Here is a 17,829-nt window from a genome sequence, read left to right on the forward strand (position 1 = left end):
TTAGTGAGACTTGGAAAGCCAGACAGTGTCCTTGGTCTCATTAACAATAACTCATATCATCAAATGTTTATCAACATTCTTCACATTCAAAATCCAAAACACACCAGCTACTGAGAGGAAAATTAACTCCGTCCCTGCTGAAACCAGGACAATTGTATATCTACAGCTTGAGTGGAGAGCAAACATCAGAGCTGATGAACAATATCAATATATATTTCACAACCATTATAACAAAAAAGGAATATTGTAATGCTTTAAAATAATTTTTAAAAGTGCTCTGAAAGATTCCAGTAGATGTGCATTAGTGGTATTATGAAAAGGGTAAGCGGAGCGACAGGGAAGAGGACAGAGAGGGAACAGAAGGACCTTGGCTGCGGCACGTGTCTCTGTTCTTATGCTGTTCTTGACCAGCAGCAGGGCAGAGGAGCTGACTGCTGCTTTGCTCCTTAAAGCTGCCTCTAGGAGAAGGAGACTGCTCTCTAAATTGCTGGTTCAGTGTGAAAGCAAGGAGACCTGCATCACTGAGACCACTGTCACTGTCACACCCAGTATTAGCCAAGGAGTCAGACACCTGGAAGCTTAACCACCACCCAAAGCACAGGGAGCACTTTTAAGGAAGCGGGACCCTCCTTGCTGCAGGCACATTAAGAGCATGTTATAAACTGGATTCCTGCATAGCTCTGCAACTCTCAGAACTGCAGTATTGACATGATATCCAGTAATGCCCATCAGTCGCTTCCTCATCTCAACAGCAGCTGTGTTTTCTGCAAGAGGAATGGTAGCTAAAAATAACCTGGCTTTGACTTCCTCTTTCAAACCCTCCAGTCACTTTAAAAAAGATTTTTTGTTCTCCCAGAAATAGCAAGGAGAATGTAACAGATAAAAACCAGAACAGTCACCTGCACAAAGAGAACAGCAACATTAGAAAGCTCAGAGAACAGTAGGAAACTACAATAGATCAGGAACAGTAAAAAGAAATTGTTACAGTTCTGTGTAACATGCTCCAAATTCCCCTTCACGCTTGCAGCGAGCTTTCCATCAGGCCTGTACTTGTATGAACCAGTTAGCGGTGCTGATCAAAAGCGAAATACAATCTGGATGTTTCTGAGTGCAATTCATTTGCTCATTAAAACACATTAAAAGAAAGCACAGTGCTCAGTAATCACCAAATGAGCTCTCATGGCTGTACAGTGTAGATTTGTACTCCCTGATGGAAGAGATATGTTTTACTTTTAATTCTGTGTCATCCATAGATCTACAAAATGCATCAATCCCACACCACACATGCAAATAGAGAAAAAGAGAATATTCAATTCATCCTTCAGTAACATGGCACTATATATTTCTACTCTGACAATAATTCTACAAATACAGGGCTGGCAGGCATCTCCAGAGTGCTACAGGCAGCTGCTTCACATAATCCTATTCATAAACATACCTATTTCTATATTAAAATATTTAGCAGTTTCATGTATAATTTTTCAATTGCAGCCTATAATTAGCCTGATACAGATTGTACCTAAAAACTCCCCAAGGCAGGAACGATGCTCTCTATTTGAATAGAGTCTTCCAGAAGATCCCTACATCCAATAGGTATCTCTGGATGCTACAAAACTATAAATAAAATCATAAGCAGAATTCAGACTGTGACTTAGAAACCTGCTGCTAACAGACCAATACCTGAAGTGAGCACAGTACACGGGACAGAAAGAGAAATGGTGAATACATCCCTGTCTCCTATAATGTGTCTCAAATTCCAAACAAATATGTCGTAGAATGTAAAGGTTAGAAAGCATACAAGAAAGCATGCAGCTGTATAGTTTACGTATCATACCATATACTGTGAGCTTCACCTACACATAGCTATTAATGTAGCTTTATCTCCTCTCAAATCTCAACACCAGAAACCATAAGCAACTCTCCTAGCACTGTAGCATCAACAGCCACCTTGCACTTGGCCAAGTCAGAAGCAAAGGCAGGCCACCACCTAGGCAAGAGGTTACAGGAGCTTCTCCTTCCTCTCCCTGAATCCTGTCCCCACTTGGCAGAAAGCACCAATCGCTCTTACCTTCTCCCTTATCAATTGCACCCCTTCACCATTTCCTCCCACACCACTTCCACTTTCACCACACTCTCCTGCTTATTTCCTTCTTCCCAGTTCCTTCGCTCAGCCTCTCTGACGCAACCTCACATCTGGAGGGTTTACCCAGTTCCGGGAGTAATCACAAAGCTCTCCGGGCCAGAGAAGATGGTGAGCCCATACAGCACTTAGCACCACCTGTGGGCTATCTCCCACTGTACCCGGGCCAGCACAGCGCCTCTGCACCACTGACAGCTCTGGAAAGGGGTAAAAGAAGCACAGATGTTACTGGTGAACTGTGACCAGGGCTTCAAATTCTCTCCTTCAGCAGTATACAACGCTAGATAAGAAAAAGCAAAAATAATGAAAACATTTAAATATCTTGGTAGGTGGTGTTAAAAGTAATGACAAGAACATAGAATATTAAGTAGGTTTTGGTACCTTTTTAATGGGAAAGTGGAGAAAAACAGAAGCTCCAATATACCACAACAAAGAAACAGAGAAAGTAAAAGATCTGTAAAGTAAACTGAATCCAAACATAAGCAATGCTTTATTGGGATATAGCAAGCAACCTACCAAATAGGGAACTGGTACAAACAGATTGAACAAGACTCTCTTTTAACAGAGATGTATGGTGACGAGACAGCTTCTTTCAGTTTTTAAAACAAGTATTCAAATCGTTAAGTAAAGCATTAAAAAAAAAAAAATCAACTATTACAACACCAACGACAGACAATATTAAAAATGTGCAGAATTTTACTTTTTTTACAAATTTCTGCATAATGTTAGAAAACAAGTTATCATAAATTAAAAAAAGGAATAAAATGAAGGGGGTTTTGTTTTGTAAAGCAACACAAACTTTTAAAAACCATCTATAATTTACATAGAACTTCTATTAAAAACAGGTGAAAACAAGCTGAAAATTTAAAGGACAACAAAAAATACACAACTCAGTTTCACCTGTTAGCAATGCCTTCTGCTATCGAAGGGGTTGTGTTAATTGTATGTACAGCTTTAAACATTGCAGCATACCACAAGTAAACCTTAATAAGGTCAAAATAGGACCCTCTGAAAAAAAGGGTGAGTTGGCAAGTGTCAGTCCCATCTTAAAATTGTAAATAGTAATTTTAAGTAGGTCTTTAATGTAAACTGAACCCACTTTAATTGGTTTCTCTCTCCCAAAGGTGCATGCAAATTTTATTTCGGCGGGTTTTTTTTGGTATTTTAATTAATGAAATCAAGAACATGTCTGGCTCAAAAATGAGAATGACATACCTCCCTTTTGTTCTGGATACAGTGTTGTAGCTATCTCAACATGCTCATTGACACTTCCTAAAAGAGAAAATCATTATATACTATGTAAAAAATACACAACACCTCTCTCAGTTCAGACTCAGTATATAGTATATTGCCAACTCTATCCAATAGGATATATATTGTAATTTGGTTTAAATTCTTAAAAGATACAGTCTCTCTTTACAAAGTTCCATCACATGAAACCAAATTGCTTATTTACTGTTTGAGGCCCAACCTGACCCCAACTAGACAATTCGCTATAAAGAGTTGTTCTTTAGATGCTGTGTCTGTAGAGGTTTTACGTGATATTCATAGATTTTCAGCGCAGGCCCCAGTTTTAATGAAAGTCCAGTCAGTACATCATTTCTTGTCATCAACAGTAATGATTTGCCATCAATTTCCTATAAGAAGAATTAAAGAGTTGATAAAGACAAATGTACAAATCTAACAGATGAGAACAGTCATGCAGCAAATGGAAGACTACTACAGAGGATCAATGAGAAAAGAAATAGTAGTCTTTATTTTCCTGAAACTATGTTTATATAGCTGCTAAATTCTGTTGTCTGCTTTACAAGTGCTCACCTATGCTGACTAAGGTATAAATAATACTCAGTCAAGCACAAAACCCAAACGACCCTAATTTCAAAATTCCCTCCGTGTAATTCTGTTTCAAATTAATAGGTACATGCGCAGATTGCCTAATTATCAGCCATTAAGGGAAGGATACTCTTTAAGAGGAAGGCTTATAAAGTGCATTTGAGAAGAATTACCATTGACAGCGATACGCATGTTTGGACTAGTCAGTATCTGCTAATAACTTCAGGTGCCCTCTTTAAAAGGCTCACTTAGGTGTCAACTATCTCTACTTGTTCCTGCTTAAAATTCCTCCTTTAAAATCACAGATATGGTGGGGTTTTTTTTCCCCCTCTGTTAAACCTTAGCTTTCTGGCCTACTTAGATTAGAAATCCTGTAGGCTTTGGAGTTTTTCCACCTCAAAACCTGTTTGTATATTTGAAAACTACCTGTAAATTATTTTCCAAACGTCAAAATGGAAGAGAAAGAATCCACATCTGCCAAGCCCCATTACCATTTTAGACATGGGACCATCCTTTTCTTTACACATTCCTACAGTTCAATCACACTGCACTTACTCAGGAAACAAGAGCTACACCTACACAACAACGCATTGACTGGTGTCTCACAATACAGCCAGACCTCCCAAGCTTGTCATAGCCCAAAGAAGTATACAGCCTTATAGCATTCTCCTGCACTGGACTTCACTCTGCTATTGCATTCCTTTTTACTTTAAATTAAAAAAACACTAATAAATGTTGAATTTGTTATCAATGGCCAACAACCAGTTCAAATGTTTGCATATAATGTTGTTGTCCATGATAACATACTGGCAACATTTTGTATTTTTATAAATACTATAAATATCATACATCAATTGTAGCATCTTGCTTAGAAATGTTAAAAATGTTGTCTTGGAAATATCAGAGATCCTGTCCTTGATTACAACTCAACGTGAAAAGATGAAGACTTATATTAGAGTTCAGCATGCATTTGTCTGGACTGCTCTCTCTTATGATTTAATAAAATTTATAAATACAAAATACATGGACAAATCACAACATAGTGAAAGATCAGTTGAAAATGGAATTTCTTTAAAATCTCCCCAAGAGATATGACTGCTAATCCCTCAGAGAAGCGCAATGTAACAGTATTTCTAAAAGAAAAAAAAAGTTTCCAATAACTTTTACCCAATTACAGCAGGTGACTCTTTCCAATTACTGTCGAGAATGTTACTGGTTAAAACCAGTTTCTATCCTCTCTTTTCCACTCGTCACAATTCTTTCTGTGGGAATTTTGACACCAGTGAGTATTTTGCTCATTACTATGACTGATCTGAAGTTGCCTTTTCTGCTGCTGTTCAACGATGCTATGGAGGAAGAACAGCCTCCAGCTTGGCAGGATCCAAATGAAGTAAATCCAGTACCTGAACAGGAGAAACTCCAAGAACAGGAAAAAAGCATCTACCCCTTTCCCTTCTTCTTCCACAGGGGTTTCACGTGAATTCCAGAAATGCTGGTAACTACTAAGGCTTTCAATGAATAGAAAATTGATTCTCTAAACATATCTGGGTAGAAATAAGTTACTATGTATTCAGAAATCAAGTGTTTTATATCTTTGTGTGCAATGTAAGCATTATCTCTTCCACTTCTTTTTAGTTTTCTACTTAAACCTGCTTCTGTAGATTTGTTGTAGTCATTCCGCTTTTCGGCACCAGGTAAGATTCTGTATGCTTTGGTGACTTCTCTGGATTTCTTCTCTGCTACTTCTCTATTTTCTGGATTTTTTTCAGGATGCAACTTCAATGCCAGCTTTCGATATACCTTTTTAATGTCACCTGCAGAGGCACCCCTGTGCACAACTAGAGCTAGCAGCAGTTCCCCGCGGTGCCAGATGACCTCAGCAGCAATAGCATATTGTCATCAGCAAATAACCAGAGGACCAGTTCAGCTTCATGTCCTCCCAGCACTCACTCTGCTCTTTCTCCAAGCGACTGAGAATTGAAAGGTTTGACAGTACAGCTACTACAAAAGCATGGCAGCCAGCATGCTCACATGCTCCTCCATGCCATGGCTCTGCTAGAAAGCCACAGTGGACACAACCTAGTATCAAATCCCAGTTTCCCTTTTGGTAAGGCATTGCAGTGAGGCCAGCAAACTACCATTGGGTTACCTGGGCTCACCTGGCTATTGCAGTACTAACAGTTAAGAATCCACAGGAGCAATAATGAAAGTCAGGCATAGTGCTAGCATGTCTTGAGACACAGCAAACAGCTTCAGTCCTTGAGTGAGCCATAGCCCCTTGTGCTCCCAGGGCTCCTAGAGAAAGCTCAGCCATGTACTGGCAGGCAGCAGTTCTTTGCAGGTGTTCACACTCTCAACCTGCATCTGGTCCCTCTTTAGTTACCCTTTGCCCTCAACTTCTTGGCTTGTCTGATTTGCTTGCTGATGTTATGGCTTTTTGTAATTGGGCAACATCTTTCAGGTGAATCTGTTTTCATCAGTGAGCTCTTTTTACTTGCTGATATCAGTGGAACTCCAAGAAAGAATAATGTATAATCATCATACAACCATTGCTCCTTACAAGGGCTTACAATACACTTTTACTAAAACATTCTACAGTACTTATAAAATGTATTCTCATCTTCCTTAAAATGTTGTAAGAACAATTCAGGTCTAAAAAATTATTGGAGTTACTTGCTTTGGGTGAGTCCAGATGTATCCAGATTCATCAAAAGAAAGCTTGGACTCAGTTACTGCTGTGTAAAAGCTGAATGTAATGATAGATCTCAGGATTACATTTGGGGCTATGGATGTTTTGTAAGGAAATTATTGTGCTACCCCTCCTGAAGCAGTTCAGTGGAAAACAATTTCCCAGTGTTGTAGGTGAAACAGAATACTTTTCTTTACCAGTTACAACCTCATTTCCCTTCCAGTACCTCTTCAGGGCAGTAGCAGACCAAATGAATTTAGGTTTCTGGGGGTCAGGCAAGCCACTGTACAAATGGCAGAGAAAAACAGAGATGGCCGGAGCTCCAGCTCATGCCTGCTCACTCTACAGACAGAGGACGGATAAGAGTTCAAAGTGAACCTGACTGCACTGTCATTCGTGGAAGGCCTGTGAGATCCTGATAACAAATACCTTAAGTATGCAGATTTAAAATTAGTGGCTAGTAAACAGTGTAGAGGAAACAGAACACCACCACTGGTAAGAGGTTAGAAATAGGGTTGTTCTGGGGCTGTTCCTGGTGCAGATGGGGAATGGATTGGCACAGACGGCATAGAGAACTAGGCACTTGCTGCTCCTTGTGCTGCTAAGGGAATGGAGGGGGAAGGAAGCGGCAACGACTTCATCTGTGAGCGTCTGTCCCGCGTCTCCTGGCCACATCCTGGTGGCAGCTGTTACCCTCTCTCTCCAAGGCTTTGGCATAAAGTGAAGTTGGAAGCAGAATCACAGCCACATTTCTGCCCATGGCTATCCTAGCAGAGCCCTGGCAACACACTGCTAAAAAGCAGCTTACTTCAGCTATCCTCCTGAAGCCATTTGCCCTTGCTGCAGAATACTAATAAAACATTTACACTCTACTTCTATGCTGCTTTCTATCAGGCTGTTGCAAATTGCTTTGCCAAAACTTATGAGTTAGCCTCACCTTGCTGCTGCAAGATCAGTAGTAATTACTGCAATATTATTGACAAGCTAGCTGAGGTGCCGAGAGGTTAAGATATTTGATGAAAGTCAGAGGTATCTATCAGTATAAGGCCCAGAGGCCACAATTACTTTCCCTGTGTGGATTTTTTTAAAGTCACATTTCCAGGGCTGTTGAGGAGACATGGATGCCAGTATTAAGGAATGGATACACTTAATTTTTTTTGCCTGTTTACTCATCTTCAAATTCTGAAAAATTAGTAGCAGCTGCAGAAAAAGCCTCTCTGCATTCAGCTAGAGAATTATCCAACCATCAGGCTTTTCACCCCCAAGAACAAAGAGATAAATTTAGATACTGTGATACTCATCTATTACAATCAGATGAGATTTCACCGTCCAGGTGCTGAAGGTCAGCAAGAATAACCTGACCAACACTAACATTATTTCACCTAGGTGTACAGTTTCCCTGCACAGCTGCCAACAACGTGCAGTAGCTCTGTGCCTTGGAAGGTCAAGCCATCTATTCTGATACTAAATACAAGTGTTGGTAACTAATTTCCTGGTAGTCACACACAAATCTACAGACTTACCAGGGAAGGTGCTGAACTGACAGTCTGGAGATGTAAGGTCCTTCTCTATGGAACAGGTGGGCTGTAGGCCAAGTGAGACAACTTCTCTATCCTGCCCTACTGAGACACCTTTCCCAGTGTGCCGATAGGCGAGTTACAAAGGGCCTTACGACCATTAAGCATTTTGCTGATCAAAACTAACAAAAGAAGCCATCCATTAGCATCAGAAGTTACAAGGCCCAGAAACGAAGACCCAACCTCTTTCTAAGACTGAATGCTACAAACGTGCTGCTCCTGTGTCTAAAAAGATTCTTCCCCTTTATTGCCAACCTGTCCTTTCCATGTTCACCTGCACTGCCAAGTTTAATGCAACACAGTAGCCCCTTTTTCACACCTAGATCTTCAAAAGCAACTTGCTTCTTAGGAACCCCGGATTTTATAAATACTCATGAGTGTATTTGCACAATACACTAAGGAATAAGGGAATTACCATTCATATTTGAAATAACAAGACTGTGAAACTGAGTGGGTTGTATAGAAAGACTAAGTCCAAGACAGAAAATTTGTTTAGATTCCTCACCTTTCAGATGACCGTTTTAAACAAACTCACACACATTATCCACACCTTGTAGAACAATATTATTACTCAAAGATCACAGTCCCATGGATTTTCACCCAATAACAGACTCAAATCCCCCCATTACTGTGGGATTTTCACTCCCATTTAACATATAACAGGGTATAACCAAGTCCATGGCAAAAATGTGCTATGTGAGAAACCGGTAGCAGCCAAAAGGTGCTTCCTAACAGATTTACCTGTTCTTGAAAAGCATTGGCTTGTTCTTCAAATCCAGCTGTTCTGAAATAATTCACAACATCGATAACGGCCCAGTCAGCAGGGTCTGGAGGTCTCCCGTTCTCTACTGAACTGCAAAGTGCAAATCCAGACAAGTAATCACTAAATGTGTGCACACCCCATGTACATCCCCTCCTTCCTTGTTCCTCCAGGAAAAGTATCCTTGGACATACCTCCCCCCGCCCCGATACAGAAGAGTCACTTCTGTTCTCTTCCACTTCAAAGACCTGATGCTGAAGACAACTGAGGTATCTCTCCCTTCAGAAAGTAAGAAAGTACATGAATCTTCACAGCAGCCAAAGGTAATCAGTCACAATCTTTTCCTGCAAGTGTGCTGCCTTTGCAGTTGGAGAACATAGACTGTCATGAGTGAGGTACCAAATCCCTGTCTTTCAAGACTGCAGCTTGCTTTCAGCTACCAAGCACTTATAAAGTATGTGCATCATTCTTTTCCCAGATGAGACTGTGCTTCCTTGTAACACGGGTAGACACTACTGGAAACCATCTTTACCTTGTAAAACAAAACAAAACAAAACAAAAAAAAAAAAAAAAAGGAGAGGCACCAAGGATTACACTAATTGCTCAATATAGAAAATTTCCTCAAATTGTTTTTGGACTCACCTTTGACAAATCTATGGACTTTTTAAATAGCTATGAATCTGAGAAAACATCTGTTAAACACAACCATAATTAATTCCTTCTGTGATTAACCTCAGGCAATTGCTTTCCACAGTACTAAGAACAACCAATCATTCATATTAGTATTTGTATACCCAACCTTTCATCACCCTATCTCAGATAACCTTTGTGTATCTGCAAATTCCTGATAAAAAAAGACACAGTGAGCTTGATTGCCTTTCCTATAGCAATTTAGCAGGATGAAGAGTAAGACATCAAAAGAAAAAACTTCTTTAACATGTTTCTCCAACTACAAGTCCCAAAGTTCACGCCAGACATTCTCCACTGTTCTGCATGCTTAACCATAAGGCTAATGAAGAAATATTGAAAAAGTACAGATCAGGGCAGATGTCAGAATCCTATCCATTGCAGGTCCTGAAGCTTAGAGGCAGGACTTTGATTTTCACGGGTGTTGGTCTCTTCTCCCAAGTAACTAGTGATAGGATGAGAGGAAATGGCCTCAAGTTGTGGCAGGGGAGGTTTAGATTGGATATTAGGCAACACTTCTTTACTAAAAGAGTGGTCAAGCACTGGAAGACGCTGCCAAAGGAAGTGGTGGAGTCACCATCCCTGGAGATGTTCAAAGACCATGTAGACATGGCACTTTGGGACATGGTTTAGTAGGCATGGTGGTGTTAAGTTGATGGTTGGACTTGATGATCTTGGAGGTCTTTTCCAACCTTAAAGATTCTATAATTCCATGAAAATTCTAGCCCTCACACTGCGACCTCAATAGCACATTGTATGCTGCACTTGGCCTTCTCAAAGCAGTTTCTTTCACTTATCACATGGAATACACACATATTTCAGAGCAATGAGCAAAGGGCCAGAATTCCTTACTTTTGCTCATCAAGTAATGACTTACTTCATGAATTGCTTCACTGGTTGTGGTTACACAGAAAGGCAACACTCAGCAAAATTGAAAATGAGACTATCTGGCCTTATCAGAGCTGCACTTTTAAATTTGTTTTTAATCAAAGAGCCTTTCAATTAAGATTTTTGGTGTTGTGCACATTCTGAGGCTTAAGAAGTAAAATGTGAAAAGCACCACACAAACCCTACACGTATTTGTAAAAGCAGCATTTGAAGACTTATATTTAAATCTTTGCATTTCCCCTAAGACATAGACTATCACTTCTAATGACCCATGTTCTATTTAAAATTTAAAATAAACAAATGAAACCCAAACAACTCAGTATTTAAAAAAAAAGCCAACATAATAAATCCTAAAAGATAGGGAATTTAATTCTTCCTAAACAGCAAATAAAAGATTCAATCTGTAAAAATACCTCCTAACTGTATTTTGCTTACTTCCCAAAACACTTCAATTTCAATATGGTCCCAAAACCCTTCTTCCCACAATTTTGTATTTCAGCCCAGATGCATTAGTTCTTCATGTACCTGCTCCTCCATCACTAGGGAACTAGAGCTTGGTCCAGCCGCATCCCAGGCTCAACTGCAATGACTTCAGGGGCTCTACCTTAGTCATTAACTAATCACAGGAAATAACTGCAAGTTCCTGCCTCAAGGAATAGCATCATGCTGGACCTCAAGTGGAGCCAATTTCCACAGCTACAGCTGCAGAAGACTCAAAGGCACATGGCAGACTGTTGGAGGCTGGCTGGACTTTAACCCATCTACCCACACAGATGCTCATTTGGCTTCTAGACTTTAACAGCCTCCTCCTTGCCCTGCTGTTGCACACGGCTCTATTCTTTAGGCAAGACAAGGGAATATGTAACAGCCATGGCTTAGCCATACACCAGTTAACGCCAGACATCCCGGATGCTGTAAAATCTTAAGAGGACTAGCATTTCAGGCTTTGTAACGACGTAAGAGATGCACTGATACTAAATAAAGATTAGGTTGTCTGCTTTTCACCACTGTCCCTGTGCCTTTATTGCCATCATGTGGCAGAAGCAGCAAGGCCTGAAAGGATATAACTGTGAACAAACAGATTTTATCCAAGCTATTTATAACCACTTCAAGAAAGTGACAAATACTTCCTTTGTAGGTATGCGCACCCACACCACGAAGTCCTCATTGTAGAAGCAAGACTGCCAACTGAAGATGGCTTCCGAGGGACATTTCCCTGTTCATAGCCACTGAACAGGGAAATGCATTTTATGTTGGTGTGGTGTAGTCAATGTCTCCAGTGAAGGGAGAGCATGCTGATTTTAATGGCTGCCACCAGATCTTTCGATGCTGTGACACAATCAGGTATTTTATCAGCACCCTGAAGTGACCATTATTATTGTTATTGTTTTTATTATCATTTACACTACTCTAGTGCCTGCAAGCCTAAGCATTGTCAAGTTTTCTTGGAAGGCTTATGGAAAAGAGATCTGAAGGAGAAGAACGAGGTGCAGCTTGGCAGAAGTGCTGCAGTCTGAGAGGAGAGACTAAGAACTCTCTCTAGTACCTTTATTTGTGGGTTTTTGTTTGTCTTAAATATACCTCTCGATATATGTATATATCTATCTCAGCATGGCTTCTATAATCCTAAAGCAGTAAGGCCAAATTTTTCCACATGGAACTCCACTTCCCAGATCATAACTTCATTCAGAATTGCTAGTCCTAAATCTAATCTAATCCTTTGCTAATCTTTAAGGATACGTAAACGGCTCCAAACCAGTTCCTATCCCTTAGCCTGCAGCCTACCACACTTCATGCCACGAGGCACTGGTTCTGCAAAAGCCACTAGCAGACAGGTGAGCAGAGGTAGAGTAGTGGCTACAGTGCTACCAACAGGCTTTAGTCTCTGGTTGAGAGAAAAAATCAATGGATAAAGGTATACTCCTAACTTAAGTTAGAAGCTTCTGCATTTCTCCATTGCTATACTGTCCTCCCACATACCACTTTTAAGCAATTCAGTGCCCAAGACTCTTCTGTTTCAAAGTTGAAATACAATAAAAGTAACTGAGGACAGAGAAGGTTTGAAATGAGCAAAGATGGAGGTGCCCACCACTGCCAACCACATTAAGTCAAAGGAAAACTACAATCAAAATCCACGTGCTGTTCACATAAACTGAACACTGTATGTTCACTTACTTTTTGACATCCAGAGAGCCATTTTCCTTGTTTTCCATGTCAACAGTTAGCATGGGGAGGATAGAGGTTTCTTTTACTTCAGCAACTGATCAATAGGGGGGGAAAAAAGCTGTGTTTAATTATTAGCATGAAAACAGCAACATAATGTAACAGAAATAAGCATTCTATAGAGACACGACCATGTTTCCACCTGAGAGCAAAGGTGCTGTCAAAGACTGCTTTCCTCAGAAGCCCAGCAAAGCTGATAATAGCTAATAAACTAGGAAAAGCTGACCTGTGCTTCAAACAAAAGAAGTATTTCATGCCTGAAAAATCAAGGAAGGTAATGTTATATTTGATTCTTTTTGAAACTAACTAAATTTTGATCAAACTATATATTTATCTACATAGAGACTGACCTGAAATATATAGCTAGGTATCAGGAAAACTTATTATGCCTTCAGTCACCCTGCTGCACAAAGGACCAAACAGACGTACGATGATCTTATTCCTAGTGAGGTTTTGAAATCCATAGCCGGGGAATCTGGCATACAGATGAGCACAAAGCGACTTAAACTCAACTCACACATAAAGCTGGTAAGCAGAGTTACTAATTGAGCGTCAAACTCCTGAGGCCTAAATCAGTATCTTATCCGTAAGACCATCCTTCCTGCACTAGCACAGCTTCTTGTATGGGTATGGTATACCGAACTCTGAAAAGGAAAGGAGCGTACAAAGGACACAGGAGAAAACAGAGTTTGTTTCCCTATTCATAGCATGCTGGAGTACTTTCACCACACAGCCTTTTCCACCACTCCACGGAACAGGCACAAATGACCCGAGTCTTTTCTTTCCGTTCCCGAGTAAGCCATTTCTAGTTCAGAAAGCACCAAAGAACTGACCAAGGACTCAGGATATTCTTGCTGTAGCATTAATGGATGCCAGTGAAATGTCACAGAGCTCTAGGAAGTACAGAATAGGGAAATCATGCTCTTCAGCTAAAACTTTGCAAAAACAGAGGATAGCAATTAATACTGCTGTTAAAAGGAAAAAAAAAAAAAAAGAAAAAGAGACCCTTTATTACACAGCTAGCAGCATGTAAAGCACCAAGAAAAGAGCAACAAACTGACCGAAAAGATGCTTCTTCCTGCACCGCTGACCCCGAAACTCAACGCATTCCCTCAAATCACTTCTTGGTTCACCTGAGGTGACTGCAAGCGACAGCCGCACCAGCGCGTCCGCGGAGGGTCCCCGCACCCGGCCGCGCAGGACCCGGCAGCCGCCCGGATCTCGGGGCAGGGGACCGTCCGCGGAGCCCACCGCCCCGCGCAGCCCCCGGGCCGGGGGCGGGGGGGGGGGTCCCCTTCCCCCGCGGCGGGCGAGGTGGCGGCTCCGCCGGGACGCTGTGACACGCGTTCACCATTTTACAAGCACCTCCGAAACCCTTCGCCAGGCAGCACTGCACCACATTGTCTTTTTTTCTTTTTTTTTTTTTTTTGGGGGGGGGGAGGGAGGGGTGGGGAGGAAGGAAGACAGAAAACCTACCTACGAGCAACTAAACCAAAGCATTGCTACAAGCGGCTCCGGAGCGGCGGAGCCCCGGCCCCCGCCCCCCCGCCGGCAGCGGGGCGCGCCGAGGCGGCTCAGTTTGACACCGGGCACGGGCCCCGCCTGGCTCCCGGCCCGCGTGACGCGGCCGCCACACACGGCCCGCACCAACCGCCGCCCGCGTCATGGCGGACGTTTTAAAGGCGCAGCGCTGCGTCGCCTCCACCACCGCGGCCGGGGTGGGTGCCCGGGGTCCCACTCCCTCTCCGTCGCCAGCGCCCGCACGACGAAGGCTCGGGACGGCGCCCTGGGACGTTTGTGGTGCTGGGGGTGGGAGAGGGGGAGCGGCTTCCCTCCGGCAGCGCTTACCTGGAGGCGAGCCGCGGCGGTACCGGTACCGGTGGGCTGCGGGCAGGGGCGGCTGCAAACCCGCCCAGAGGAGCGCTCAGTGCCAGATTCAGGACCTGGGCTTCTTGGGACCTCCCGGTGAACATTTCTGCTCCTCCTGCCTACCGGGGCGGAGATAGTAACGGTAAGAGTAGGGGAAAGGGGAAAAAATCCACAGGTTTGTGAAGGATGCACTACTGAGCCGAGGAACAAGGTGGGCAAAAAGGAACAGCCAGACCTCGGAAAATTGATACGGTCACAAAAAAAAAAAATTATTTCCTAGACACGTGCGTCAACTCTTGGTTTCCTCTGGGGCTGGAGCATCGGAGGCTCAGGGTGATGGGAAAGAGTCAGCACAACCGTGCCACCGCCACCGTGCCACCGCTGGGACCAGAGGAGGAGCGGAGATGGAGACAGCGATTCCTGGCAACAGATACATCTGTGACTCGTGTAAGCACCGTACCTTACTTCAGAAGGAGACCCACAGATGCCCACGGGATTTGCTGTGCACTAAGGTACAACTCAAAGTGCCTACAAATGACAGTCTGGCCCTCTGGGATTAAAATCCTGCCTGCAGAGATTAATACAAATGTTGGCAAGTTTCTCCAGCAACTGCACTCTTTTTTTTCTTTGTTACACTAACTTTCCTTTTTTCTTTCAAATTTTGCTTGATTCAGGATATTTTCTAACAGCACAGAAGTGTTACATGGATGACACAGTCATTGCGAGGGAAATTAAGCAAACAATACCAACCATCCAACGTACCCTGCCTTCCCCACGTACAGGCTTTGCAGACTTCCCCTCAGCACCGGGGCTGCATCCCAACCACAACTGAGATGCTGTGACCTTTTGACCACCCTTTCCAGCCTGGGTTAGTACAAATTTGTGGGCTGTTTTACTTGCGGAATTTCATTCTGAGTCAAACCACTCACAATTACACCCGTGCTGTTCACTGCGAGGCAAGGGGGACGTTACCGGCTACCTGGGGATTCCACTGGTGACTTCAGCCTGATTTCTGCAGAGCAAGTCACGGCTCCGTGACACAAGTGCCACAGCTGGCACTGGCCCCGCAGAGCGGGCGCATGGCGCTGTCCCAGGCACTGTGCATCTGTCTCACTCCCAGAAGCAGCTCACTGCATCCTGGCTGCACTTGTGAATAGAGATCCAGGTCACTTAACCAATACCTGGGCAGTTACAAGCACTAACATCACAGGAAAACTACACTTTTCTGCAAAGGACTGTAGACGTGACTCCTCTGGCAATTTGATTTTGCCTGACTTACATGCAGCCAAATAAATAACCAAAGCTTGCAAAAACTATGCAAACCATGGGACTCGAGTATAGATAGGAGTGTTGAGAATGGAAAGCAGTGGGAGTCCTCACTGCTTTGGATTAAAAAAAAAAATGTAGATAAAAAGTTAAGTAGAGTATTAAACATACCACCCCCTAAAGAAAACTCTCTACTTCACATCCCAAAGTGTACTGTAAAATGTGACATATTTGTGTTGGACAAGCAAGCTGCGCAAGGCAATTCTTAAGAAATAAGCAATCTAAATGAGGCCATAATGAGTTTTCTGCATCAGCTGGTTTCTAACTTTGGTAATGAACTGACATTTGAGGATACAAATATAAACCAGCTATTTTACTCACACTCTCCGCTTCCTTCCATCATGTTCTTCAATTAATCCTTAGAGTATCTGAAATGAGGCTCACACAGTGGATGCGTTCTGTGTAAAAGACCTTGAACAGCAGATAGAGGAATTGTAAGAAAACGGGCTGTGGAAAAATTCTATGTGGAATGTGATCTGTGCTTTGTATTTTCATTCATTGGGGTAAGGTAATTTAATTAAAATGAGATTATGCCTGGAGGGAGATGAAGCAGGAAAGTGAATTAGACTTTTGTTTGACTATTTGCATCCCGCTTCTGGCAAAAAAACGTTTCCAGGCCATGCAGGGAACAAAGCGAGAGCAGGGTTGGTCGATCCAGGTAAGGGGTGAACCCTGCCTGTTCCTGAACTTCTGCGGTTACACGAGGGGAAACACGCAGAAGCCAGTGTAGGTGCTGGACACCAGCAGGACCTGTTTTCTGCGTGTTGGAAAATGCTAGCTTTCCACTGAAAAGGTTTTTCTTTTTTTCTGTCCCTGGAAGCGACGGCAGCACACGAAGACAAAATGCATTGCATGTGTGGCAAAGGAGAGCATAGCACCCTGTCAGCTGTGCAGTGGGCACCAAATTTCAGCTCCCCCAGAACAAAATAAAGCCCTTCAAACCTTTCTTACTCCAGTGGCGTGGGTAAAAACACGGTTAAATATTTCCATAGGGAAGTTAACTGAGAAAACAATGAAGGACTTCAGTGGTTTCACCTTGAGGGATGCTCGGAAAGCTCCTCTGGGTAAACTAGACGTATGCAGAGTAGGCTGGGTCACGTCGTGTATAAAATGCATATTTCTTTCTCGACCACGGCACGCTTCAGAGCCACCCCTGGGCACAGCGGGAGCGCCCAGGGCTGGCTGCGCCGGGCAGGGCCCCGGGCACGGTGCGGCGGTAACGGCCGCCGGGACCGATACTGGACCGTTACCGCCCCGCCCCGCCCGGCCAATGGCCGCCAGCCTGGCAGCCGCGGGGGCTGCTGGGAAATGGAGTCCGCCACGACCTCGCCCGGCCGCGCACGCTCAGGCACACGCTTAGAGAGACAGCGGCGGTGAAACCGACCGGGGCGCGGCCTGCGAGGCCGCCAGCTGCCGTTGGTACCGAACCGTGGCGTGCAATAAACGCTGGAAAGCGCCATGCTTTTCCCGTGGTCGTTCAGGGAGACATTTTGGGGCCAGCGCTCATCATCTGTGGTTCCTGGCGGCCAGGCTGGAAATGCTGCTCTCCGTGAGGAAGAAAGTAAAGCAGAGCGCCAATACACGGGAGATTTCATCAAAATGTGATCAGCGGTCAAAAATCATCAGCTGCTCTGAACGCGCAGCACTGGGGGCAGGGCAAACAAACGGGGGCACAGGCCGTTCTTAAGTAATTCTCCTCCCAGATGTGGAAGTGACACAGGTTTAAGATGACTGCTTGCCACCCAAGCTGAATTAATTTATGGCTGTTTCCAGGCTATTAATAACAGTAGTCTAAGAATCCCTTTTGCATCATTTCCTTCCTAGCAATACAGGAATA

The 17,829-nt window shown here is 43.3% G+C and overlaps 2 protein-coding genes across 5 annotated transcripts in view; both read right to left on the minus strand.

Moving 5' to 3' along the window:
* The window catches only part of DNASE2B (deoxyribonuclease 2 beta), a 28,870-nt gene extending 25,456 nt beyond the window's left edge, over positions 1 to 3,414 (minus strand). The window contains exons 1-2 of the mRNA XM_086753202.1: positions 3,356 to 3,414; positions 2,069 to 2,337 (exon numbers count right to left, since the gene is read on the minus strand). The gene's annotated coding sequence lies outside the window, so the exon portion shown is untranslated. The remainder of the gene's footprint in view (positions 1 to 2,068; positions 2,338 to 3,355) is intronic.
* On the minus strand, positions 2,509 to 16,436 carry SAMD13 (sterile alpha motif domain containing 13). 4 transcript variants are annotated; one of them, XM_086753205.1, is made up of 5 exons: positions 16,314 to 16,436; positions 14,646 to 14,785; positions 12,750 to 12,834; positions 8,981 to 9,092; positions 2,509 to 3,777 (listed from the first exon to the last, which is right to left on the minus strand). In XM_086753205.1, exons 3-5 carry the CDS (start codon positions 12,800 to 12,802, stop codon positions 3,634 to 3,636), a joined length of 309 nt encoding a protein of 102 aa, XP_086609331.1. In that variant the 5' UTR covers positions 12,803 to 12,834; positions 14,646 to 14,785; positions 16,314 to 16,436; the 3' UTR covers positions 2,509 to 3,633. The 4 variants fall into 4 exon arrangements, with proteins under 4 accessions (XP_086609331.1, XP_086609332.1, XP_086609330.1 ...); XM_086753206.1 differs by lacking the exons at positions 14,646 to 14,785; positions 16,314 to 16,436 and adding exons at positions 13,024 to 13,054; positions 13,148 to 13,269; XM_086753204.1 differs by lacking the exons at positions 14,646 to 14,785; positions 16,314 to 16,436 and adding an exon at positions 14,274 to 14,381.
* Positions 16,437 to 17,829: the final 1,393 nt, after the last annotated feature.

The sequence above is a fragment of the Chlamydotis macqueenii genome, chromosome 8 (assembly GCF_036417535.1).
Source record: "Chlamydotis macqueenii isolate bChlMac1 chromosome 8, bChlMac1.mat, whole genome shotgun sequence".
NCBI lineage: Eukaryota > Metazoa > Chordata > Aves > Otidiformes > Otididae > Chlamydotis > Chlamydotis macqueenii.